This window comes from Procambarus clarkii, chromosome 23 (genome assembly GCF_040958095.1).
Source record: "Procambarus clarkii isolate CNS0578487 chromosome 23, FALCON_Pclarkii_2.0, whole genome shotgun sequence".
NCBI lineage: Eukaryota > Metazoa > Arthropoda > Malacostraca > Decapoda > Cambaridae > Procambarus > Procambarus clarkii.
The window spans coordinates 10,405,691-10,432,901 of record NC_091172.1 but is presented as its reverse complement, the minus strand read 5'-3'; the positions used below and the strand labels follow the sequence as shown (position 1 = coordinate 10,432,901).

The following is a 27,211-nucleotide window of genomic DNA, read 5'->3' as shown; positions in this document are numbered from 1 at the left end:
CGTGGAAGATACTGGAGGGCCAAGTACCAAATCTACACAGTAAAATAACAACATACTAGAGTGAACGACATGGAAGAAAATGCAGAATAGAAGCAGTGAAGAGCAGGGGTGCCATAGGCACAATCAGAGAACATTATAAACATCAGAGGACCACGGTTGTTCAACATCCTCCCAGCGAGCATAAGAAATATTGCCGGAACAACTGTGGACATCTTCCAGAGAAAACTAGATCATTTTCTCTAAGGGGTGTCGGACCAACCAGGCTGTGGTGGATATGTGGGCCTGTGGGCCGCTGCAAGCAACAGCCTGGTGGACCAAACTCACGTAGGTCAAGCCTGGCCTCAGGCCGGGCTTGGCGAGTAGAACTCCCAGAACCCTATCAACCAGGTATTAACCAGGCATATCTAGGTTCCCCAAGGTTGAATTACTGACCCCGCCCAGGATGCATCCCCACAACAAGCTGACTTAACTCCTGAGTACCTAATTATCATTAGAACAGTTCCATTAGGTGAAAAGAAATGTGGCCAAACATTTCTGTCCCGACCAGGATTCGAACTCAGAATTTTCGATTGTGCGCAAAGAACAAACCCAACTGTACTACCAGGACCCTAAAGCTCTGGTGCGCCCCACTTGGATTATTGCATCCAAGAATGGAGACCTCATTTTCAGTAAGACATCTGTTTTGGAGAAAATTCAACACCAGTGACAAAAATCATTCCAGAATTAGGTAAGTTGACTTTCAAACCAGGAATGCTTGCGGGCCACAGGGCTAACAATGCTGAAAACTTGACATGACAGGGCTGATCTCATCAAAACTTAAAATACTGAACAATTTGAAGGATATTGATACAGAAAACTTGATTAAAAGCTTATATGTAACACAAACATGGAACAATGGTTTAAAGCTCAACAAGCATCAATGTACGTCAGAAAACAGATGCTTTTTTCAAGCTTAGGGTTATAAGCCCATAGAACCGCCAACTCACCGAAGCCGTAAATGCCAAAACGCCACTGAATTTTAAAATCCAGCTCGATAAAATCATCAGGGCAAATTGGTGGACCTTTAATGAACTGCCCACTTCTTGTTCTCGTTGAGGCCACTAGAGAGATAGTGGCCCTCAGGTAAATTCTCAGGAGAGAAAAATTTTATTTAAAAGTAAATGCATGGACTACTTCTAACTCCTGTTAGCAGATTTAGAGCCTTCCCATGCCTTACTAGGTTTATCCTGGCTCACAACCTGCCAGCCGGAACAAACGTGGACGTCTTCAAGAGAAATCTAGATAGTTTTCTTCAAAAAGCGCCGGACTAACCGGGCAGTGGTGGATATTTGGGCCTGCAGGCCGCTCCAAGCAACAGCCTGTTGAACCAAGCTCTCGAGTCAAGCCTGTCCCTGGACAAGGCTTGGGGAGTAGAAAAACTATCAGAACCCATCCAGGTACCAATTGATTTACAACAAAATACCTAATTACTGCTTGTTGAACAGTTAAAAATCAGTGCCCAGTTTACCTAACCTTGGCAGAGTCAACCTTGCCAAAATTGCTGGCGAGCATGCTGCCTCTTTTACTCTTGTGTGGCCAATGTGTAATCTAGCCAGAGACATTTCTGGTAACTGAAGGAATGTCCCAGGAATTGATCACATTTTATATGCAATATATTATATATATTTATATGCATTTTATATTATATTTTATATGCATTTTAACACTGCAGATCTGCAAAAGATTCCTGCAAGTGTGCCATTCTTTAATTAAATGTCACTAAACTCAATACATAATACTTTATATTGAAAACCCAATACAGTATTAAAATTCAAAAATATTTCAATTCTATAATTTATTTACGTGATATGCTTTCCAGGTTTGAAGAGGTTATAGTCGACTACCATCCACTGGTTGTTGTAAGTGCCACTATTATGCATGGAGAACACATCTGTCCAGCTCCTTCCATTCTCACCTACACGGTTGGCCACAATTGTACGAATCCACTCCAACAGCTGTTGAAGAAATGTATCTCTATAATAAAAATAGATAACAATAACATTGATACTAATAATAATAATAATACTAGTAGTATATTATTTAGGCAAAAGTACATAATATGCATACATATATAGGGAACATGCAGATTGTAGGATCCATAGTTAAGGCAAATACTATGCCTAAAACCACTAATACACAAAGTTTTGGGTATAATGTGGGAAAAATTTTAATAACTTAAAACTAAATGGGATAAAAAAAAAAAACACAATAGTGAATAGAAGTAGGGACATAAATAAAATTACAATTATTAAGTGATGATTGGATTGGCAAAAATTGCAACACAATAACAGATACTGCACTAACTTAATAGAATAAACAAAATGATATACAATTTTGTATTAAATTTTGACATGGTAGATAACAGCAGCAGTACAGGTTCAGTAATTAATGTTCAATAACAGCAAAACATAGGGTGACATTTAGGAAGAAATGTAAGTTACATAAGAGTTTCTCAGGTAATTCTTAGTTTTCTTTTAAACTGGTTAAGAGAAGGACAGTCTTTGATGTGAATATTCGACTTTTGGGACCCTTAATTTGCAGAGCATTTCTACTTTGGTAATGTCACACTTGGAATGTCAAATAGATATTTGTTTCTAGTGTGGTGCCCACGGGTTCTGTTACAACACTAGGAAACACTTGAGGTAGGGATTATCATAGCACTTTAATGATTTATATATGTAGAGTACATTTGAGAGGATGTGTAGTGATTTAATTTACCCGAGGCCCACTAACATTAGTAGCCTCGATGAGGACAGTTACCCAGCAGCTTGTCAAAGATCCCCCATTTGTGCTAATGAATTTTTCAAGCTGGATTTTAAAGTTTAGAAGAGTTTTAACATTTATGGCTTCAGCAGTTAGGCGGCTCCATGGGTTTACAACCCAATGACTCGCCAGTGGGTTTTCAGCTCCTGGGGATCTAAGGCTCGAACCCTTTCATAAGGAAGAGTTTTCATAATACAATTAATTGACTTGTGGTTTATAAACGCAAGTATGTCGTACATTTGAAGCTTGCATTTTCCTTAGATAAGTGAATTGATTTGATGAAATTGAACTGTGATCTGTGACCACTAAGTGCAATCGGTTGTTGGGGACATGGTCAATGATTTTTGAATAGTCAATGTGGTCAGGTGGTCAGAGTACTGGACTCGCCAGTGGCTTTTCAGCTCCTGGGGGTCTAAGAGTCAAACCCTTTCATGAGGAAGAGTTTTCTTAATACAATCGACTTGTGGTGTATGCAAGTATGTCGTATATTAATAATATATATATATATATATATATATATATATATATATATATATATATATATATATATATATATATATATATATATATATATATATATATATTTTCATATATATATATATATATATATATATATATATATATATATATATGAATGAAAACTCACACCCCAGAAGTGACTCGAACCCATACTCCCAGAAGCAACGCAACTGGTAACTACAGGGCGCCTTAATCCGCTTGACCATCACGGCCGTCAAAAGGAAGTGATAGCCGAGGCTATTTGAGCCACTTCCCCGACGGCAACTCGGATGGTAATCTTGGGCATAGCATTTCACCAAATCACCTCATTCTTTGGGGCACACGTGAGGAACACAAATGCGAACAAGCCTGAATGGTCCCCAGGACTATATGCGAATGAAAACTCACACCCCAGAAGTGACTCGAACCCATACTCCCAGAAGCAACGCAACTGGTAACTACAGGGCGCCTTAATCCGCTTGACCATCACGGCCGTCAAAAGGAAGTGATAGCCGAGGCTATTTGAGCCACTTCCCCGACGGCAACTCGGATGGTAATCTTGGGCATAGCATTTCACCAAATCACCTCATTCTTTGGGGCACACGTGAGGAACACAAATGCGAACAAGCCTGAATGGTCCCCAGGACTATATGCGAATGAAAACTCACACCCCAGAAGTGACTCGAACCCATACTCCCAGAAGCAACGCAACTGGTAACTACAGGGCGCCTTAATCCGCTTGACCATCACGGCCGTCAAAAGGAAGTGATAGCCGAGGCTATTTGAGCCACTTCCCCGACGGCAACTCGGATGGTAATCTTGGGCATAGCATTTCACCAAATCACCTCATTCTTTGGGGCACACGTGAGGAACACAAATGCGAACAAGCCTGAATGGTCCCCAGGACTATATGCGAATGAAAACTCACACCCCAGAAGTGACTCGAACCCATACTCCCAGAAGCAACGCAACTGGTAACTACAGGGCGCCTTAATCCGCTTGACCATCACGGCCGTCAAAAGGAAGTGATAGCCGAGGCTATTTGAGCCACTTCCCCGACGGCAACTCGGATGGTAATCTTGGGCATAGCATTTCACCAAATCACCTCATTCTTTGGGGCACACGTGAGGAACACAAATGCGAACAAGCCTGAATGGTCCCCAGGACTATATGCGAATGAAAACTCACACCCCAGAAGTGACTCGAACCCATACTCCCAGAAGCAACGCAACTGGTAACTACAGGGCGCCTTAATCCGCTTGACCATCACGGCCGTCAAAAGGAAGTGATAGCCGAGGCTATTTGAGCCACTTCCCCGACGGCAACTCGGATGGTAATCTTGGGCATAGCATTTCACCAAATCACCTCATTCTTTGGGGCACACGTGAGGAACACAAATGCGAACAAGCCTGAATGGTCCCCAGGACTATATGCGAATGAAAACTCACACCCCAGAAGTGACTCGAACCCATACTCCCAGAAGCAACGCAACTGGTAACTACAGGGCGCCTTAATCCGCTTGACCATCACGGCCGTCAAAAGGAAGTGATAGCCGAGGCTATTTGAGCCACTTCCCCGACGGCAACTCGGATGGTAATCTTGGGCATAGCATTTCACCAAATCACCTCATTCTTTGGGGCACACGTGAGGAACACAAATGCGAACAAGCCTGAATGGTCCCCAGGACTATATGCGAATGAAAACTCACACCCCAGAAGTGACTCGAACCCATACTCCCAGAAGCAACGCAACTGGTAACTACAGGGCGCCTTAATCCGCTTGACCATCACGGCCGTCAAAAGGAAGTGATAGCCGAGGCTATTTGAGCCACTTCCCCGACGGCAACTCGGATGGTAATCTTGGGCATAGCATTTCACCAAATCACCTCATTCTTTGGGGCACACATGAGGAACACAAATGCGAACAAGCCTGAATGGTCCCCATATATATATATATATATATATATATATATATATATATATATATATATATATATATATATATATATATATATATATATATATATTAGCATGAATGAGGTGATTTGGTGAAATGCTATGCCCAAGATTACCATCCGAGTTGCCGTCGGGGAAGTGGCTCAAATAGCCTCGGCTATCACTTCCTTTTGACGGCCGTGATGGTCAAGCGGATTAAGGCGCCCTGTAGTTACCAGTTGCGTTGCTTCTGGGAGTATGGGTTCGAGTCACTTCTGGGGTGTGAGTTTTCATTCGCATATAGTCCTGGGGACCATTCAGGCTTGTTCGCATTTGTGTTCCTCACGTGTGCCCCAAAGAATGAGGTGATTTGGTGAAATGCTATGCCCAAGATTACCATCCGAGTTGCCGTCGGGGAAGTGGCTCAAATAGCCTCGGCTATCACTTCCTTTTGACGGCCGTGATGGTCAAGCGGATTAAGGCGCCCTGTAGTTACCAGTTGCGTTGCTTCTGGGAGTATGGGTTCGAGTCACTTCTGGGGTGTGAGTTTTCATTCGCATATAGTCCTGGGGACCATTCAGGCTTGTTCGCATTTGTGTTCCTCACGTGTGCCCCAAAGAATGAGGTGATTTGGTGAAATGCTATGCCCAAGATTACCATCCGAGTTGCCGTCGGGGAAGTGGCTCAAATAGCCTCGGCTATCACTTCCTTTTGACGGCCGTGATGGTCAAGCGGATTAAGGCGCCCTGTAGTTACCAGTTGCGTTGCTTCTGGGAGTATGGGTTCGAGTCACTTCTGGGGTGTGAGTTTTCATTCGCATATAGTCCTGGGGACCATTCAGGCTTGTTCGCATTTGTGTTCCTCACGTGTGCCCCAAAGAATGAGGTGATTTGGTGAAATGCTATGCCCAAGATTACCATCCGAGTTGCCGTCGGGGAAGTGGCTCAAATAGCCTCGGCTATCACTTCCTTTTGACGGCCGTGATGGTCAAGCGGATTAAGGCGCCCTGTAGTTACCAGTTGCGTTGCTTCTGGGAGTATGGGTTCGAGTCACTTCTGGGGTGTGAGTTTTCATTCGCATATAGTCCTGGGGACCATTCAGGCTTGTTCGCATTTGTGTTCCTCACGTGTGCCCCAAAGAATGAGGTGATTTGGTGAAATGCTATGCCCAAGATTACCATCCGAGTTGCCGTCGGGGAAGTGGCTCAAATAGCCTCGGCTATCACTTCCTTTTGACGGCCGTGATGGTCAAGCGGATTAAGGCGCCCTGTAGTTACCAGTTGCGTTGCTTCTGGGAGTATGGGTTCGAGTCACTTCTGGGGTGTGAGTTTTCATTCGCATATAGTCCTGGGGACCATTCAGGCTTGTTCGCATTTGTGTTCCTCACGTGTGCCCCAAAGAATGAGGTGATTTGGTGAAATGCTATGCCCAAGATTACCATCCGAGTTGCCGTCGGGGAAGTGGCTCAAATAGCCTCGGCTATCACTTCCTTTTGACGGCCGTGATGGTCAAGCGGATTAAGGCGCCCTGTAGTTACCAGTTGCGTTGCTTCTGGGAGTATGGGTTCGAGTCACTTCTGGGGTGTGAGTTTTCATTCGCATATAGTCCTGGGGACCATTCAGGCTTGTTCGCATTTGTGTTCCTCACATGTGCCCCAAAGAATGAGGTGATTTGGTGAAATGCTATGCCCAAGATTACCATCCGAGTTGCCGTCGGGGAAGTGGCTCAAATAGCCTCGGCTATCACTTCCTTTTGACGGCCGTGATGGTCAAGCGGATTAAGGCGCCCTGTAGTTACCAGTTGCGTTGCTTCTGGGAGTATGGGTTCGAGTCACTTCTGGGGTGTGAGTTTTCATTCGCATATAGTCCTGGGGACCATTCAGGCTTGTTCGCATATATATATATATATATATACATATACAGTATATAATATAAATATTTATTATATAATATATAATATATATAAATATATATATATATATATATATATATATATATATATATATATATATATATATATATATATATATATATATATATTAGCATATTTTGGTAGCAGTATTTCTTGTAAACATATGTTATTAAATATGACCGAAAAAGTAAGATTAATAATTCTAACACGAATTTTCTCAATATTTCTTATGTTTCTTTTTACTGTCGATGGTAATTGAAAAATCAATTCTCCAAAATTCATTTTTATTTCTAGTCTGATGCGACACTTGAATGCGTTTCGTAATAACGTATTACATTTTCAAAGACTTTAGTTTACACACACACAACTGTAACCTGAAAACACTTAACAGAGTTTTACTAATTCTAATGCTAAACAGCTTGTCTTATATACTCGCAATTGGGTGAGGTGATATGTTGAATCAGTTTTGGATGAGGTGAACAAACTTTTGACAACACAAGACAGAACACGGTTCAATGGGTGTAAATTGGATAAGTGAAAGGGAAGAATGGAAGTAACTGCAAAGGGCCTATTGGCCTATACTTCCTCTTGATGCTTCAATATTGGTACGGAGTCTTGAAGTGGGTAGAATATAGTTGTGCATTAATTGACTGTTGATTGCTGGTGTTGACTTTTTGATGTGTAGTGCCTCGCAGATGTCAAGCCGCCTGCTATCGCTGTATCTATCGATGATTTCTGTGTTGTTTGTTAAGACTTCTCTGGTGCCAGAGAATCTAAAGACATTTGTTTTTCCCTATGTTTTAACACTTCTGTAGTGAGACATCTTTGTTTTTACTCTATCGTCTTTCTCACAACTATTTTCTTAGGTTGAACTTTACCACTGACTTTTCTTCTATATCTTTCAATAGCAAGATATATAATAAGAACTTTTATTTAAAAAAAAAAAAAAAGCAGGCAAACAATGAAATTCTTAACAAAGCATTCAAGCGTGGCCACAGTCGTCACTACACGCGATAGACTTGTAAACAAACTGAGAGTGCCTCTCCCCCAGCACCACACGCTCGTTCAACCCCATACTCGTACAAACAGACGTCGTCTTCCAAGTAAACTGTCATGTACCAATTAAAATTTTACAACGAATTTGACGTCGTCAACCGAGGTTCCACTGTTTTGTGAAGAAGAAGAATTTGAGCTTCAGTCTTGTAGAAAACACTGCATGTGTTATGAACTTGACAATTGTACTTTTATTTATACAAGTAACCTTAATACCTATGTAGCTACATTTTAACAAATAAATTCTACTATAATGTATCAACAGCTTATGAAAATACTGAATTATGTTCCATAATGAATCATATGTTCTCAAAACACCATCACTGCTGTGCTGACTTGTCAGCTAGTTATAGTTGATGCATTTTAACTTCTTGACATTGTCATAATTGCTCTTGTAGCTATGGATGGAAGTGGTTTCAACAGGAAAAGAATATAATAGGCTGCATGTACAGTCTCGGGACATACCTCTCCAGTTGCTGTAATATTCTTCCATAGTGCTGGGTTATTGTTGCCAATAGTAGTCTCTAAGGTGACAAGGCCAGATGAGAGTATATAAAAGTCATCTCCTGAAAACAGCAAACCAGGATATGATGGAAATGTAACCGTGTGGCCAGGATTTACATCTTGTGGTCCTGATGATCCAGTTCGGCGGAATGGGAAAATGTATTTTTTCAGAACTCTCAACATGGACTGATACCTGTAAAAAACCAACATTGAATGTAATGAAACACCCATTTCTGGTTGAGCTCCAGAGGCTCCCTGAAACTAACAAACACTGATTAAGTGCCATACTATAAGGTGCCATCAGTCATGGAGTTCTATTCACCTACCAGGGACCACGAACCAGAACCTGGTCCCCTCAGAGAGGCGCAGGGAGCGATGGCCTATGAACACTTTACATTTAAAATTAATCATAACTGCCATTAACTAGGGAAAGGCACCCAGACAGGTAGGCGAACCTAATCGAAACAAAATGGACAAAACATGGTTTAAAATGAGACTGCAGGAAAGAACCAAAAGAACTCCCCCAAACAATGAAAACAAACCACCAAAATTTTGTGAGAGAAGAGTACGCTAGTTTGTCCCACCTCCCCCATCGTTTGGTGGGAGGGGGGAGGCATACAGGGCCAGCTGGCCTGCCCCAACTTCAGTTCTATGATGATGATACACACCAATGCCCTGAGAAAGGGAGGGTGGGAGAGAGCATCTGGGGTTAACCCAGAAATTGGTTTTTCACTACATTTAATGCTGCTGAATTTCAAAATCCAGTTCAATAAAATCATCAGAACAAATGAGGGGATCTTTGACAAGTTGCTGGCTTCCTTTCCTTATTGAGACCAGTAGATACATGGCATCTCAGGTAAATTCAGGTAAAACCACAGAGTTACTGAGGAAGTCTTCCAAGAAATGGACATGCACGGTACTGTACTATAAAACAAAACTTGCACACTGATATTTTATATATTTTAAATTTTCTCTCCAAATTCAACATGAAAATTATCTGATGAAAGACATCGAAATGTTTCTATCATATATCAACTTAATATGTATTTGATGCATATTAGAGAAACATGGGAAGTTTTCCTTAATATACTCTACAGACCTGAGCTTAGCCAGCTTAGCCAATCACTTTCTCAAGCACCAAACCCCACTCTGAGGGTACAAAATCCCATGCGGGGTCCAATGGAGCCCAAGGCCCCCAAAGTCAACCCCTCCCCAGCCCCAGGAACTTCACCCCAAGGATCCGGGGCCAAGTTGTCCTCCAAACCCCCACTTCTAAAGAAAAGGCAGGAGTAGCCGAAAAAGCAGGAATGAAGGGCCCACTGGTCAGACCCAAAAGCTCCGGCTGCAGGACTAGGCTCGAATGCCTCCGCCGCCACCCCAGAAGGGTACTCCCCCGAGTCTCAACACCAACTAAACTCTGCCCCGACTTCGAAACCCTCAGACGTTTCGAAGCTGGAAACCAAGGTGGGGGGGAGGTCTACCGGATGAACCACCAAAGGGCAAGGACAAGGAGGGGCAGACGGAACCAAAGTTGCAGTGACTCATCCCCAAGACAGGGTCCCTATAACCAAAATAAACCAGTCTCGGGGCATCCGGGAAGCAACGAACCTATCACGTTGCAGCAACCTAAACCGAGCATGCAACGCCTCTGCTGCCTGCACCCTGATATCACGTTCAGTAGCTTGGGTGAACTGGAGCACATACAAAGAACAAACATCACATGACTCTGGGTCAAAAGAATCACCGACCCAACAAGCAGATTGGCGGAGGCACAACCGGTGATTGTCACCCTGAGACAAGGGGACAGAGCAACCTTCAACCTCGCACGAAGTGAGAGACAACTCAAGGGTCACATCCATCAGATCATAGAGCCCCCACGGGGTGTCTCAGGGACCTTACCCTTGTTAACAAGCTAAGGAAAGCCCAGGCAGGGTATTGAGAACCGGTACCCAAAACTACAGAGCAAATTTCTAAAAGCTGAATCCCCAGGATGTGTCCACTCACGGAGGCCTAGCAGGGAGTACCACAAAGAACACAGAGATGTATACAGAAAGACCCCCCAATGTAGATAGGGGGGCAACCAACCAAAGGCAGACCCCACCCACCAGGTAGGAAAACAAAAACAAAAGAAAAAACCCCGCAAAAGGACAACGTACCCAGGTGGAACAGAGCCAGTTGCTAGAACAGGTGGTAACTAGCTGTGCAGAACCCTATGCCCCTACCAGGGATGAAAACTACCTTCTACCCAGAGGTAAACAAGGGCAACAAAAACCCCATCCGACTCCAAGGGCGGCCAAGTACCGAGCAGTAAAAGACACAGTGGAGGTAGGCCCCAAGGTGACTTGTGGAAGGGGGCCCTAAGTACCAAGGGCAGTACTTACAGGGCACCTAGGGAAGGAAACCCTAGGCGCATGCAGGCCGAGTACTGTAGAATATTACTCCTGGCTCACACACCACCTGTAGAGACAGACCACGCCACAAGTCACAGTAACTGAAATCAAAGCATAAACCAGAGGCCATCACCTGCCAGTATCACATCAGTCAAGAACTGCCAGTTAGAATGCCAGCGCAAGGGGTCTGGGACTCCCCCCTTCCTCTTCCCAGGGAGGGAAGGAAGGTTGCGCAGGCAACGGGGCGGCAACATGGTGACGTCATGCTCGTTTGCTGATTTTCATTTGGGGGAGTTCTGTCCACTCGTTCAGCTTTCGGTAGCAATATTTTTACGAGAATAGGGGTTTGTTTTGGGGTGCTTACCTTTCTGGGTGCCAGACCCAGTCGATGGTAAACATAGAATGCTCCCAACCACACGGGGGTTTCTATAGGCCATTGCTCCTCTTACCTTCCTGAGGGGGCCAGGTTCTGGTTCGTGGTCCCAGATAGGTAAGAATTCCATGCACTTTGACTGATGCCAGAAAGCTAATAGATTCATATCAGCCTGGAGAGCTCCGAGGAGCCGACGGGGCTCCCCCCAGAAAAGAGGCGTTGACAGAACAAGCATTGGAGGTCTGCTCCACCCAAGCTGTCAGGCGGGAGTTGCCATGAAGATATTATTACTTAATTATTTCAATGTCTCCGATTTTGTTTTCTTATTTTTTTGCAGTAATATTAGTCAATAGTGTGTAGTGTGATATATTTATATAATAAAATGTGTGAACAATTGTTATACTGAAAATTACGGTGTGCATATTAGTGATTTAATTATTATGTTAAAAAACAATAAACAAATAGTTTTGCTGTTATTACACTATATACACGGGTTATATACAGTGGCGCCTCGATTAACAAGTTTAATCTGTTCCGGCACTGAGCTCGTCATGTGGAAAACTCGTCTTGTGAAACAACAGCAAAACTGTCGTCGGAGGTGTCCGAGAACCAGCTGGAATGCTCGTTAATCGAGGGAAAGCTCAACAGTTGAGACATATTTTCTGCGAGTGGCCTGCTCGTTACTTGAAATGCGCGTAACTGGAGCCGCTTGTCACTCGAGGTTCCACTGTATAAGAACAGTATCTGCATGTTTTGTTCACCATAACGAACCACTGAGTTGGTATGGTGAGTCAAAAAGCAACAAGGAGTGGTCGCCACACCAGCCACTCGCCGCCACTCCCTCCCTCAACATCACCTCACTAGCCAACATTCTTCTCCTACCATACTGTTTTTGCTTATATTCACTATATACAGGCATTATATGTAAGTATCTACATGTTTTACTCACCATAACTGTACAACTAAGCTAGTATGGTGAGTTCAGGCAATAAGAGGCCACACACACAGTCAGCTGGCAGCTGGCTCTCTCACTGGTTTAAATCCAGATGCATTAACATTTCTCCCCCAACAATACTGTTTATGGTGTTATTACACTATATAGTCATATTATATATAAGTATCTACGTGTTTTATTCACCATAACTGTACAACTAAGCTTGTAGGATGCCCAAAAAGCATAGTGGCCACCCTCTACACAGCATGACAAGTCATGCAGACGTTGCAACCTCCGTCACCCAAATGGCTCCTCCCAACATACTCCTTTTGCTGTTATTACACTAATACACACGTTATACAGTATATAAGTATCTACATTTGTGTTCACCATAGAGAACCACTGAGCTGGTATGGTGAATGCAGACAATAACTGGTGGCCACACAGAGTCAGCAGACGATGCTATCTCCCTCCTTCTCTATCTCGCATTACTCCTCCCACGATACAGCACAGTGCTAATTATCACAATAATCCTGCAATTATCAGAACCCTGGTCCTTTTTATCAGTCATGGGTCTTCTGTAATACTATCATCGCTAAATAATTGCAGTTATATATATTTTTGACATTTTTAGGCGATGCTGTGGTCACAAGCTGAACAGCAATGCTGTTAGCTCATGCTGCGTGCGACAGTGGTTGCTCAGTCAGTACTGAGGCTCTCACACCTGGGAATGTTGCCCACGATTTTTTTAATGGCGTCGCTAGAGGAGGAATTTGCACAAGGGCCCTAAGGAAGCTGATGTGAACCCCGTGTAGCCGCAGGACTGTTAAATCTTGCGTGTTACTCCAACATTCAATAGCTGTGCTGCGCAATTCCATGACAGTTACCACAGCTATTGATGTGTTTTGCAGTTTAAGGGTTAAACAATCATAATAAAGATAACATAGACAATAAAAAAAAAATTAACTTACGTGTTCCATGTAACATGTGAAACATAGAGATCAGTGTTGCCTGGAAGGAGCTTAATGAGTGCCGAACAGTGGCCATCACCAGTAGCGAGACCACTCTTGACCCATTCTTCTATGCTCATATTATGAATGCTGGAATTAAGGGCTTCTTCAAGATCCTCTAGATCACCCATTAAATTTAACCATCTGAAATTAAACATAAGTATTCTTCTTTAAATACTGGACTGCATCACAAATCTGCTGAGAAAAGGAACAGAAAAATTAATGATGCAATAAAGAAAATTTAACAAAAATAAGAGCTCTATTTTTGATGATTTGATGATTTAGGAATCAAATATTGCACTGTACAGTGGTACCTTCGTTTACGATCCATTCCCAGAAACGCGTCGTACACCAAAAATTCGTAAACCAAAATGAATTTTTAAATAAGAAATAATGTAAATTGAATTAATCCGTTCCATACCCCCAAAAATATTAACTTAAAAATACATTTCATACTGAATACAGTACCACTCTTTTTGTACTACAATACAGAATATATATCTTATCTTTATTGAGGACTGAGGACTTTATTGTTGGCATATGGAAGGTGAGGAAGTGGGGGAGGAGAGGTGTTCGTGTTGGGAAGGAGAGTCCCCTTCCATTATAACATCAGGCAGTGAGGACTTTTCTGGGGTATTCTCTCTCTCTCTCTCCTACGTCTTGCAGGCACACCAGTAGGACCTTGTTGTGGCTCACTGCTTGTGTCTCGCTAAAACCTGTCTATTGATACTTGTTTTCCCTACCTTTTAACACTTGTCTGTAGTGAGACATCACATTGTCATTAAGAAGCATATCAACAAACTGGAAAAGGTGCAAAGACACGCTACTAAGTGGCTCCCAGAACTGAAGGGCAAGAGCTACGAGGAGAGGTTAGAGGCATTAAATATGCCAAAACTAGAAGACAGAAGAAAAAAGGGGTGATATGATTACTACATACAAAATAGTAACAGGAATTGATAAAATCGATAGGGAAGATTTCCTGAGACCTGGAACTTTAAAAACAAGAGGTCATAGATTTAAACTAGCTAAACACAGATGAATAAACACAGATGAAATATAAGAAAATTCACTTTCGCAAACAGAGTGGTAGACGGTTGAAACAAGTTAGGCGAGAAGGTGGTGGAGGCCAAGACCGTCAGTAGTTTCAAAGCGTTATATGACAAAGTGTGCTGAGAAGACGGGACACCACGAGCGTAGCTCTCATTCTGTAACTACACTTAGGTAATTACACACACATACACGTGAAAAAAAAATTACAAGCCGCCGACCAGTGGGCAGAGAGCACCACGCCGGCCAGGCGAAGAAGGCACAAAACTGCATCAAAAGGCCCACCTCTACAACAAAACCTCAAAATCCCACACGACCACAACACGTGCCAAGACCAAAAAAGATCAGTCTGCAAGCCAGGAAGACCCCAAAACTCCAGAAGGCAGAACCGGGTCACACACGAGGAAACAAAGCCCCTTGAACCCACAAAGGGGGCCCAAGAGGAAGAAACCTCCAGAACGAAACCAAAGAACCCAAAGGAACCTGGAATCGAACCAGGGGGGAGCCCAAACCACCACATTTGCCGGCGGAGATACACCACAGAAAGGCAAAGCACAGCCCCCAGACAGAACCCTCAGGGAAACGGTCAAAACAGACCGAAAACCGAGTGACAAGGTGTGGGAGCAAGCATAACAGCCAGGGACACTGAGCCCAAACCAAGGGCCCAGACCCAAAACAGACAAAATGGAAAACCCGGTGCAAAATCAACACTCACACGTTCCCAGAGGAACAGGAAACGGGCAGAAAACACCAGAAAATCAAAGAAACGACAACTGGAGAATAAAACCCCTGAAAAAAGGTGAAAAAACTCACCCAAGATGCTCGCTCGCACACCCAGGCGCATGTAAACAAACCGCAACGCCACCCTGGTGGCCACGCCAGGAAACCCGCAGAAAAAAATGGCCACCAGAACAGAGGGCTGTCACCGACGCAAAAGATACAAAAACACGCCAGCAAAAGTGGGAAGTAAGCAGACTGGATGGGGCAAACCGCCCCAGAACTGCTAGCAGGCATCCCCCACAGCCCCGGGGCAGAGCCGTCCTCCAAGCCCTCCACCCTTAAAGAAAAGGAAGAGTCCATGGGAAAGGCAGCAAGAAAGGGCCACTGGTAAGACCCAGAAGCCTTAGCAGGTGGAACAGGTTCGAAACCCTCTGTCCCCAACCCGAACGGGGCAGCCCCCGAAAACTGCCCGAGTCTCGGCCCCAACTAAACCCCGCCCCGACCCCGAAACCCGCAGACGGTTCGGAGTCGGGAACAGGGAGGGAAAGGGGCGAACAGCACCTAACCAAAACAGGGCCACCTCGGGGCATCCGAGTGGGGAAACCAACCTAGCGTGTTGCAGCAACCTAACCTAGCTTGCAACACGGATGCCGCCTGTACTCTGAACAGAACATAACATAAGAACAAAGGTAACTGCAGAAGGCCTATTGGCCCATACGAGGCAGCTCCTATTCTATAACCACCCAATCCCACTCATATACTTGTCCAACCCGTGCTTGAAACAATCGAGGGACCCCACCTCCACAATGTTACGCGGCAATTGGTTCCACAAATCAACAACCCTGTTACTGAACCAGTATTTACCCAAGTCTTTCCTAAATCTAAACTTATCCAATTTATATCCATTGTTTCGTGTTCTGTCCTGTGTTGATACTTTTAATACCCTATTAATATCCCCCCGGTTATGTCCATTCATCCACTTGTAAACCTCTATCATGTCACCCCTAACTCTTCGCCTTTCCAGTGAATGCAACTTAAGCTTTGTTAATCTTTCTTCATATGAAAGATTTCTAATTTGGGGAATTAACTTAGTCATCCTACGCTGGACACGTTCAAGTGAATTTATATCCATTCTATAATATGGCGACCAAAACTGAACTGCATAATCTAAATGGGGCCTAACTAGAGCAAGATATAGCTTGAGAACCACACCAGGTGTCTTGTTACTAACGCTGCGATTAATAAATCCAAGTGTCCGATTTGCCTTATTACGAACATTTATGCATTGATCCTTTTGTTTTAAATTCTTACTAATCATAACTCCCAGATCCCTTTCGCAATCCGACTTCGCAATCACAACACCATCTAGCTCGTATCTTGTAACTCTATCATCATTACCTAACCTCAGAACTTTACATTTATCAGCATTAAACTGCATCTGCCATTCCTTTGACCATTTCAAAACCCTATCTAGATCAACTTGAAGTGATAGTGAGTCCTCCTCCGAATTAATTTCCCTACCGATTTTCGTATCATCAGCAAATTTGCAAATGTTGCTACTCAAACCTGAATCTAAATCATTTATATATATTATAAACAACAGAGGTCCCAGGACAGAGCCTTGAGGCACTCCACTTACAACATTTTCCCACTCTGACTTGATTCCATTTATACTAACTCTCTGTTTCCTTTGGTATAGCCATGCCCTAATCCAGCTTAATATAGCACCCCCAATACCATGAGACTCTATTTTTTTAATCAGCCTTTCATGTGGCACTGTATCAAAAGCTTTGCTAAAGTCAAGGTATACAACATCGCAATCCTTACCACTATCAACTGCCTCAACAATGCTAGAATAAAAAGATAACAAATTTGTTAAACATGAACGGCCATTTATAAAACCATGTTGCGACTCAATTATTATTAACAGGAATAACATCAGGAGAGTACTGGAGAACAAGCAGAGAATCTCTCTCGCAAGACTCCGGGTCAAGGTGTCAGTGACCCAACAGGCAACTGACGGAGGTAAAAGTGGCGACTGTCACCCAGAGACAAGGGCACAGCAACCAACGATCCCGTACAAGTTGGGTTAGAACCCGAAAGACACATTCAATAGTCCACCGAGCCCCGACAGGGGTTTCCAGGGCCCGTAGGCTGACTGGTACGGGAAGCCCGGGCAAGGCGTTGCTAACCGGTTAAGAAACCCAAAAATAACAAGAGGGTAGAGGATAGCACTGAAAACCCCTGCGACATGTACAATCACGGAGGCCTAGCAGAGGGCCACCAAACACTACCAGTGGAACTATAGCCACACTAGGCAGACCCCCACCAGACAAATGAAATTAAAAACAAAAGAAAAACCCCGCAAAAGTACTGTATACCGTCTCCAGAGGCAACAGGAACCGGTCGCCGTTTAGGTGGCAGGTCGCGCAACACCTTGACGCCCTAACCAGCACAATACCAGTCCCTACCCAGAGCCAAACAAGGGCCCCAAGGGCGAGGCAAATGCCGAGCAGCAAGAACCTCTACGGGAATGGTTCCCGAACACCCCAGGGAAGATAACCCTGTCACGCAGGGGCAGTACTCACAGGGCACTTAGGGAAGGAAGCCCCTAAGCGGATGCAGCCCCGGCACTGATGAGGTACTCCTGGCTACCGCACAACACAACACACGGCAGTGAACGCCACACAAGGCAAACACCACCTAGGAAACTGAGGCCAGAGAAGCGTCTATCCCGGTTGACATTAGCTTATGAATTGAAGCTAGGCAGCCAGCGCGGTAGATCCGGGGCTCCCCCCTCCCCCTGTCGGGGCGGGGAGGGCTGTGCGCACGATCGGCGCGGCAGTAAAGTGTGATGCTTGCTTCTTTGCTTGTTTCCTTGGGATTGTAGGGAGTTTCTACCTTTCTGTTCGATATTTTGTTTTAGTTTTTTACCATGTGGGGTTTGTTTTGTTATGCCTACCTTTCTGGGTGCCTAATCCCGGTCGATGGCAGATAAGGAAAACCCCAACCACAAGGGGGTTTTCCAGGGGTCATTCCTCCCTAAAACCTCTCTGAAGGGGCCAGGTTCTGGTGCTGGTCCCTGGTAGATCTGAATTCCTTAGCTAATGTCCCGGTCTAATATAACATACATTAGCCCGATAAACTCCAGGGAGCCGTAGAGGCTCCCCACAGAAAAGAAACACAATCACTTCCTGATGTTATAATGGAAGGGGACTCTCCTTCCAAACACTAACACCTCTCCTCCTCCTCAGTCTTCCATACGCCAACAAGAATCATCAATAAAGGTAAGCAATAACTTGTATATACTTTAGTACTAAAGATTTGGGTGAATTAGGTATAAAATTTACTTTGAAGTTAACTTTTTTGGGAGTGTGGAACAGATTAATTCAATTCTCATTATTTCTTATGGGAAAATTTGTTTCGACTTATGATACGTTTCTGGGAATGGATTACCATCGTAAGTGGAGGCCCCACTGTACATGTAATTATTATAAATATTTTGTTTTACTGTTTTCAATTGTACTTTACTTTATGAAGAGTCATTGCTGGCTTGAGGGGCAATGTTGGGGAGGTGGAGAGGTGGGGAGGAGGAGAGGTGGGGAGGAGGAGAGGTGGGGAGGTGGAGAGGTGGGGAGGAGGAGAGGGGTTACGGTGTGGAAGGAAAATCCACCTGAGTCAGGCGGGCTCTCTCTTCTTGGGAATTTCAGATGGATGGATGAATGGTGAGGGGACTGGATGGATGGTGAGGGGACCAGATGGATGGTGGGGGTAACTGGATGGATGGATGGATGGATGGATGGATGGATGGATGGATGGATGGAGGGGGAACTAAATGGATGGATAGGGAGCAGTGGAGGGGGACTGGATGGATGGATAAAATGGATAGATGCATGGAGGGCCTAGCTGGATGGTGCAGGGGGACTGGATGGATGGATGGTGAGGGGGATGGATGGATAGATGGTGAGGGGGATGGATGGATAAATGGTGAGGAGGATGGATGGTGAGGGGGATGGATGGCGAGGGGGATGGATAGATGGTGAGGGGAATGGATGGATGGATGGTGAGGGGGAATGGATGGATGGTGAGGTGGAATGGATGGATGGTGAGGGGAATGGATGGATGGATGGTGAGGGGACTGGATGGATGGAAATTATACAGTAATTAAATATACTAAACTTCATTTAATAAACATATACCTGTTTTAATATACTGTATAGGGGTACCACCACTGGTGCAATTGTAGGAATCCATAGTCTCAAAGAAGAAAACAAAGAGTATTCAGAGAAGACTTTGTGGATTCTAACTGAACACTTTAATATTTTCTTCTTCTACCACTCCTAGTCTTCTTTATTTAATGAATTGTATTACATTGTGTTACAGTTTACAGAAAACACAAACACACACATATATATATCACTACATCAATGGAATAGCTTCAGGGAGCCTCTGGGGCTCAACCAGAAACTGGCTTTTCATTACATTCAAAGCTTTTTTATTTAGTTTCCCATGATCAGAGAACACATTTGTACAATATAAGAACAGAATTTTTTGCAAATAATTTATTTTTGGCACACCACAAATGTTATATTATAATGTGGCGCAGTACAGTGGATAATCTCACATGTCATCCATTAACCTATTCACCAACCACTAATGATACCTATAACAAGGCCCCAAGAATTCCATGCTTACAGGAATCATACACACCACTAATGAGCAGTTATTCAAATTATCCGCAATAACACCACAAAATGTTAAGCAAGCTTCTTGTCGACCAAAGTAAGGCACTGAACTAGAATCAACACTGTAAGGTGGGTGCAATGGCAGGCATTCATAATGCTGCCATAAGGCAGCTATACATGCAGGATCTTCAGTCTAACTCCATGAGTGGTTCAGTGCTCCGAATATACTGCAGACCATCTCCAATGACACTGACATTCATCAGCACAATTGTACAGTAACTCTCGATTTGTTGCCAAGCTGTCACAACATTCAGCACCACACTTCCTCATCAAACCACTGTAAACTACATTCATGCAAATATATATATTTAATTACTATAATGTTTTTGTCACCAAAATGAATATAACAATAAATAATTACAGAGCTTTAAGAGGAATTCTACAAATTAAATACAAAATTCAGTTAATCCATTACCTAACCATTCACCTAAAAAAAAAACAGCGCTGAATGTAATGAAACGTCAGTGTCTGGGTGAGCCCTAGTGGGCTCACCAGGGATTTCACAGAAAATACATAAGGGGTTCTCCCAGAAAATATTGCAGAACAATGAAAGAATATACACTACAGGTATTAACATACAAAATGGAGTCAGGTTCCATGGGGTTCTTAGCTGTCTTATTGTATCCTTCTGAGAGACCACTCAACTGTGCCAAGATCAATTCAACCTGTAACACAACTGAAATTTAATGACAAAATTCTTACCCCCGAAAAGATTAAGGTCAAATATTACTGTATGATATGTACTTTCAATTAATCCTTAAATTATGAGGTATGAAATATGCTTATTGAAGGGTGTGCAAATACTGTGGGGTGATGTAATATTATGTCTTATGACATGATAGACAGTATAGAGCAGTCAGGTTATGAAGTGTAACCCCAACCATCAATTTATACAGCAATTTATACAGCCTCGCTCCCGGCCGACCGGGAGCCGGTCGGCCGAGCGAGGGAGCCGGTCGGCCGAGCGGACAGCACGCTGGACTTGTGATCCTGTGGTATCGGGTTCGATCCCAGGCGCCGGCGAGAAACTATGGGCAGAGTTTCTTTCACCCTATGCCCCTGTTACCTAGCAGTAAATAGGTACCTAGGTGTTAGTCAGCTGTCACGGGCTGCTTCCTGGGGGTGGAGGCCTGGTCCAGGACCGGGCCGCGGGGACACTAAAGCCCCGAAATCATCTCAAGATAACCTCAAGATAGCATAATAAGAAAAGACACCAGGTCAATATTCGTTCAGACATCAAATGTGATGCACTGAGGTTTCAGAAAGATTCTGATATGAAGCCTGTTATGCACCCTGCACCTCTGGAGAGAGAGACAACATGGAAAAGTTATAGCTACACCTAAAACACAGTTATCTTTTGTGCAATTATGAATGCATATTCAGGTTGAAAAACTAGCTGTGAGAGATCCCAAATAGCAAACAAACATTGAACCCAATCACCTAGAGACAGGGGAGGCATCAGTAGCCATGGACAGGATAAATAGCCACTTGCTGCTACTCTCAGCACTATGAAACTGCAATATTTCAACATCTGCACAAGTTGAAACTGACCACAACAACATTTAAATTAAGCACTAACTACTGTACTAAACTTTTTGGCAACAAGCCTCAAATAGTAACTACCTAAGTGTAATTACCAAAGAGTAGTTACAGGATGGGGGCAATGCTCATGGTATCCCATCTTCCCAGTATTGTTTGTCATGTAACGCTTTGAAACTACTGACAGTTTTGGCCTCCACCACTTTCTCACTTAACTTATTCCAACTGTCTACCACTCTGTTTGCAAAGGTGAACTTTAAAATGTTTTTCAGCACCTTTGTTTCCTTTGTCTGAACATATGTCCTCTTGTTCTTGAAGTTACAGTTTTTTTAATTCTTCTTTGCGAATTTTGTCCATTCCTGCTACTACTGTATTTATATATAGTGAACATTTAACCTCTTTTCCTCTATGTTCTAGCTTTGGTATATTTAACATATCTAGCCTCTTCTCATAGCTCTTGTTTATTAATTCCTTAAGCCATTAGTTGCATGTCTTTTGTGAAAAATACCTACAGTATAATGTTATTGATAGTTTATATAGAGTTTACTATGGGTAAACTGCCACCCCCTGGACGACTCTTCTTGGCGCCACCAGGGTGAGCTTTTGCATGCACCAGCCTGTTGCATCAATGGTTTCATTTGATCTAATATTAGTAATATTAATTACTGATTATCAAATGTACCTTAACTTAGTTTTTTATTTATTTATTTATTTATTTATATACATGAAGGTACATGGGGGGTTAAGAGAGAACATAGAAATTAAGTTGATTTTACATTCTTGTAAAGCCACTAGCACACATTGTGTTTTGGGCAAGTCCTTAAACTAACAGATAATTTTAAGTAGATAATTCACAGTAAAATTCACAAAAAATGTTTACAAGTACTTTATAGCTTTACTTTTCAGGTACAGATAATTTTAAGTAAATAATGTAGTGCTAAGTATTAAGTAGCTAAGAAGTGCTTAGTAGTGCTAAGGTATTAACTCAGGGCTCTCCAAAACAGATGCCATTTAAAAAAAAATTGTGGGCAACATTCTCCGGTGTGAGAGCCTCAGTACTGAGTAAGCAGCCAAGGCTGGCACATATGCAGCATGAGCTAACAGCACTACTGTTCAGCTTGTGACTACAGCATCGCCTAAAAATGTTAAAATATGTATGTATCTGGTATTATTTAGCCATGATAGTACTACAGTATTATTTAGCCATGATAGTATTACTGACTGTGATAAAGACTGTGTACAGTGTTCAGGTATCAGTGAATAAATGCTGTTCAAGATGTTCACAGCGCTAGCCACAGCACACTGCCAATATTTCGTCCATTTAAAATTCTTCAAACGACTTCTCATGTTCCTTTACAAAATAAAGATATGGAAAATTATTCACTTAATGATTTAGTGACTAGGATTCTGATAATAGCAGGATTGTAGTGAGAACTAGTGATGTGCGTAGTGTGATGGGAGGAGTAATCTTGGTAAGGGAAGGAGGGTCAAGATAGTGTCATCTGCTTGCTGGTGTGTGGCAACATGTCACTGTATGGAATCACCATACCAGCTTTGTGGTTCACTATGGTGAACACAAATGTAGATACAGTACTTATATATAACATGTGAATAGAGTGTAATAACAGCAAAAGGAGTTTGTTGGGAGGAGCCATTTTGGTGAGGGAGTGAGTGAGGCTGCCGCCTGCTGGCTACTGTGTGACGTCATGTAGTGGCCACTATGCTGTTAGGACACCATACCAGCTTAGTTGTACAGTTATGGTGAATAAAACATGTAGATACTTATATATAATGTGTGTATATAGTGTAATAACACCACAGTATTGTGGGAGTAATGTTGGTGAGTTAGGTGTTGAAGGAGTGAGGGAGGGCTAGTTTGGTGTGGCAGCCCATTCTTGTTTTTTGGCCTCACCATACCAACAGTGGTTCGTTATGGTGAACACATATGTTGATAGGTATATACAATTTGTGTATAAAGTGTAATAACAGCAAAAACACTGTTTTGATTTATCGTAGAATATAAGATATATTTCACATATATGAGCCCCTAATTTTGAACATAGCGATGTTTCACATATTGAACTATAAAAATTCCACAAATTATACACTTTTGAATAATATTACAGCAAAAAAACAGAAAAGAAATGAATGATAAACATCAAAATAATTGTGAAACAATATATTTGCGGCAACTGCCGCGCCACAGGATGGCGGGGTCTTGTGACCTCGGGCGCTCCATCGCTTAGCGCCCATAATATGCTCAACTTCCCAGCTCCATCACGCTAAAGTATGTCATACACATTATTATTTTTTTTTTTTTAGTTTCCCATGATCAGAGACTGCATTTTAACAATATAAGAGAAAATAATTTTTTGGAAAGAATTTATTTTTGGCACACCACAGGGGTGTCATATTTTAATGCAGAGTACTGTAACCCCTCGATTATCCGGGATTCAAACATCCGGAAAACGCCCTTATATGGCCAAAATCGTTATCGGATAAAGTTATCACAATATCCGGCCAAAATGGCCACAGGAACCGGATAAAAGCTAGTTTGGCCGGATGAAAATACGGCCATACCGTATTAATCCCGTCTGTGGCTCTAGACGCATGGTGGAGGAGGGGGGTGGGGTGGGTGGGTGGTGTTGGGAGGGTGGGAGGGGTGCGTCAGGAGGGACCACCTGGGTACAGGAATTACCATTAATTTTAGAACAATTAATCATAGCCAAAAACAAATGAAATAAGTACTAGTAATTATGTAATAACAAATAAATAAGTTTCCTAAAAGCATTGTGCACAGGCTGAAGTTTCCTTAAAAAATATTGTGAATTTTTTTCCTCCTGGCGGCCTACTTAACGTGCTATAGCTGCCCCACCCCAAGTGGACCTGGTCAACCCATGTGCGTCCGTCCCTCGTGTTATACACAGTGCTGCGCCATTAGTGAAATATTTTTTTAAATAACTTTTTTATTTTCATAGTAACTTTGAACATTTTTGGCCAAGACTATGTCTGGTAGCAGCATCAATCATTCTGGAGGTGTTAAGAGGAAGAAAGTTGTCCTAACAATTAAAGACAAGTTACTGTTATACACCTCAACCAGTGCGGCCTCACAGTGTTGCGCCATTAGTGAAATATTTTTTTAAATAACTTTCTTAATTTTCATAGTAATTTTGAACATTTTTGGCCAAGAATATGTCTGGTAGCAGCATCAATCGTTCTGGAAGTGTTAAGAGGAAGAAGATTGTCCTAGCAATTAAAGACAAGTTACGTGTTGTTCAACCAGTGAGGCGTCACAGGCAGCCAAGCGCCTTCAACAAGTGAGGCGCCACAGGCAAGCCAAGCTCCTTCAACAAGTGAGGCGCAAGCAAGCGCCTTCAACAAGTGAGGGCATGCAACGCTTCAACAAGTGAGGTGCAAGCAAGCGCCTTCAACAAGTGAGGCCTCACAGGCAACCCAAATGCCCTCAACCAGTGAGGCTTCAGCAGCTGGCAGTCAAAACTAACTTAGCTTAATGAACTGTACAGTAATTTTAAGTGTTAATTTTAGTGTTGTGTTAGTATAGGTTACGTAAATTGTTAAGAATTTTTAACTTCAAGATGTGTGGCATCAATCAAGAAGACGAACACCAACAAGGTAAGTTGAGGTTTCTAGTTGAATATTTAATAATTGTATGTGGCAAGGCAATTCAAATTATGTTGTTTGTAGTATAAAAATAGTTGGAAATGGTCACTTTTGGACTCATAGGTGAAAAAGTACCATTATCCGAAAAATGTGATAATCCGGCTGGGGGTCCTTCCCATATAGTCCGGATGATCGAGTGGAGACAGTAGTGCAGTTGTTAAAGTACTTGCTAAGTTCCCCATATTATCCTCTTTTGAAATCAAGATTTTCCACTATTTTCTTTCACTAATCCCTTCTAAATTATAACGCTTATTTGAAAATAACCAACATAATTTTATTTCCAAAGCAACATAATCACTAGTGCTCAATGGAGGAAGGTGCTGAATGTCAAATATCTCCTCTTTCCTGGTAAATACCAAATCCAACAATAACAGAGCATCCCTTTTTATCATCATTGTATTCTGTTTTACATGATAATACAAGAAAGACTCCAAGATGAGGTACATGAATTGGCCAGACCAAAAGTTCTTTGTTTTTGCTTCATAGGTTTCACAGTCTATCAATTTCAAATTTAAGTCACCAAATTCAAGTCATGATTTATCTTTATATGCTTTTACAATAATCTCTCTCATGATCATTATAAAACCCTCTCTTTTATCATCTAGCAGCTCTTTAGACCAAGTGTTGCTTGCTGGTGGATTGTAGGCATTAGTAATTATCAGTTTATCATTCTGATTGCAGATTCCATGGCATTGCTGTCGACACCGATCCATGGGGTCTCATAAAAGAGGTAGCAATGTAAGTGTTAAGCATTAGCCTCCCCACAGCAACCCGTTCTCGCACTTGCTTACAGTCAATATTGGCTTATTTAATAAGTGCATAAGTGACATACTAATTGAGTGTGAATATTTTAGTTTACCTTGAAAAGCTTCATAGAAAACATTGACTTCACTTAACCTTCTTAGTATGTTAAGATAAACATCTTATTTACAGTTATTACTTAACCTATACCATTGATAGGTTAAGTAATACAGGCATACCTCAGTTTAAGAGTTTAATTGGTTCCTGGAGACGCCTCGTATTCCGAAAACTCGCATTCCGAAGCTAATTTCCCCATAAGAAATAAAGGGAAATGAATTAATCCGTTCCTGACTACCCCAAAAACCCCACATCAAACTAAATTTTTATACCTAATTCATCTAAATAAACCTACAAAACTATGTTCCAGTTATTACTTACCTTCTGTTGAATGCTGTAGGCGTATGGAAGATGGTGAGGAGGGGGAAGGAGGAGAGGAGTTACTGTTTGGAAGGGGAGTCCCCTTCCATTATCACATCAGGCAGTGAGAACCTTTCTGGTGTGCTCTCCCTGGGACGTTTTATCTGAGTGCCACTAGGTCCTGGTTGAGGCTCACTGCTCGATTTCCTCACCACAAATCTGTCCATGGAAGCTTGCTTTTCCCTTCTTCGCAAGCTCTCTCTGTAGTAAGGCATTCCATTGTCATTGAAAAGATTAAGACAACGGCCTACTACAGCTTTCTCTGGGTGAGTCTTTTCAACAATTGTTTGAATCTCTTCCCACATCTGACACACCTTCTTAATTACTGCAGAAGGGACATTCGCTGCTGCTGCTGCCACCTCCTCCTCCACTGCAGAATCATCCGCTGCTGCATTGGCTTGCTGTTCCTGTTGAAGGGCTAGGAGTTCTTTGGTGGTCAGTTCTTCGTTGTGTTCTTCCACCAACTCCTCCACATCATCACCATCCAATTCCAAGCCCATTTGCTGGCCTAGACTAACAATTTCCTCAACAAATAGGCGCATCATTTATAGGCTCAAACCCCTCAAAGTCTAGTTCTCTCACACATTCAGGCCACAATTTTCTCCAGCCAGAGATCAGGGTTCTTTGAGTCACTTCTTGCCAGGCTTTGTCAACGAGTTTTAAAGCACTACAAATGTTAAAATGCTGTTTCCAGAACTCTTTGAGGGTGAGGTTTGTGGCTTCAGTCACTTCAAAACATTTCCGGAAAAGTGCCCTTTCATAAAGTTTCTTAAAATTCGCTATGATTTTCTGGTCCATAGGCTGAATTAGAGGAGTGGTGTTAGGAGGAAGGAATTTAACTGTGAGGAATTTA

At 42.7% G+C, this 27,211-nt stretch overlaps 1 protein-coding gene across 5 annotated transcripts in view; it reads right to left on the bottom strand.

The window, feature by feature from the left end:
* The window catches only part of lama (lamina ancestor), a 50,368-nt gene that overhangs the window by 6,708 nt on the left and 16,449 nt on the right, over window positions 1–27,211 (bottom strand). For all 5 annotated transcript variants that reach the window (XM_069329878.1, XM_045751571.2, XM_045751568.2 and 2 more), the window contains 4 exons: window positions 20,500–20,585; window positions 13,370–13,552; window positions 8,663–8,894; window positions 1,843–1,994 (listed from right to left, as the gene is read on the bottom strand). In XM_069329878.1, coding sequence (XP_069185979.1) covers window positions 1,843–1,994; window positions 8,663–8,894; window positions 13,370–13,552; window positions 20,500–20,585 — 653 coding nt within the window. The remainder of the gene's footprint in view (window positions 1–1,842; window positions 1,995–8,662; window positions 8,895–13,369; window positions 13,553–20,499; window positions 20,586–27,211) is intronic.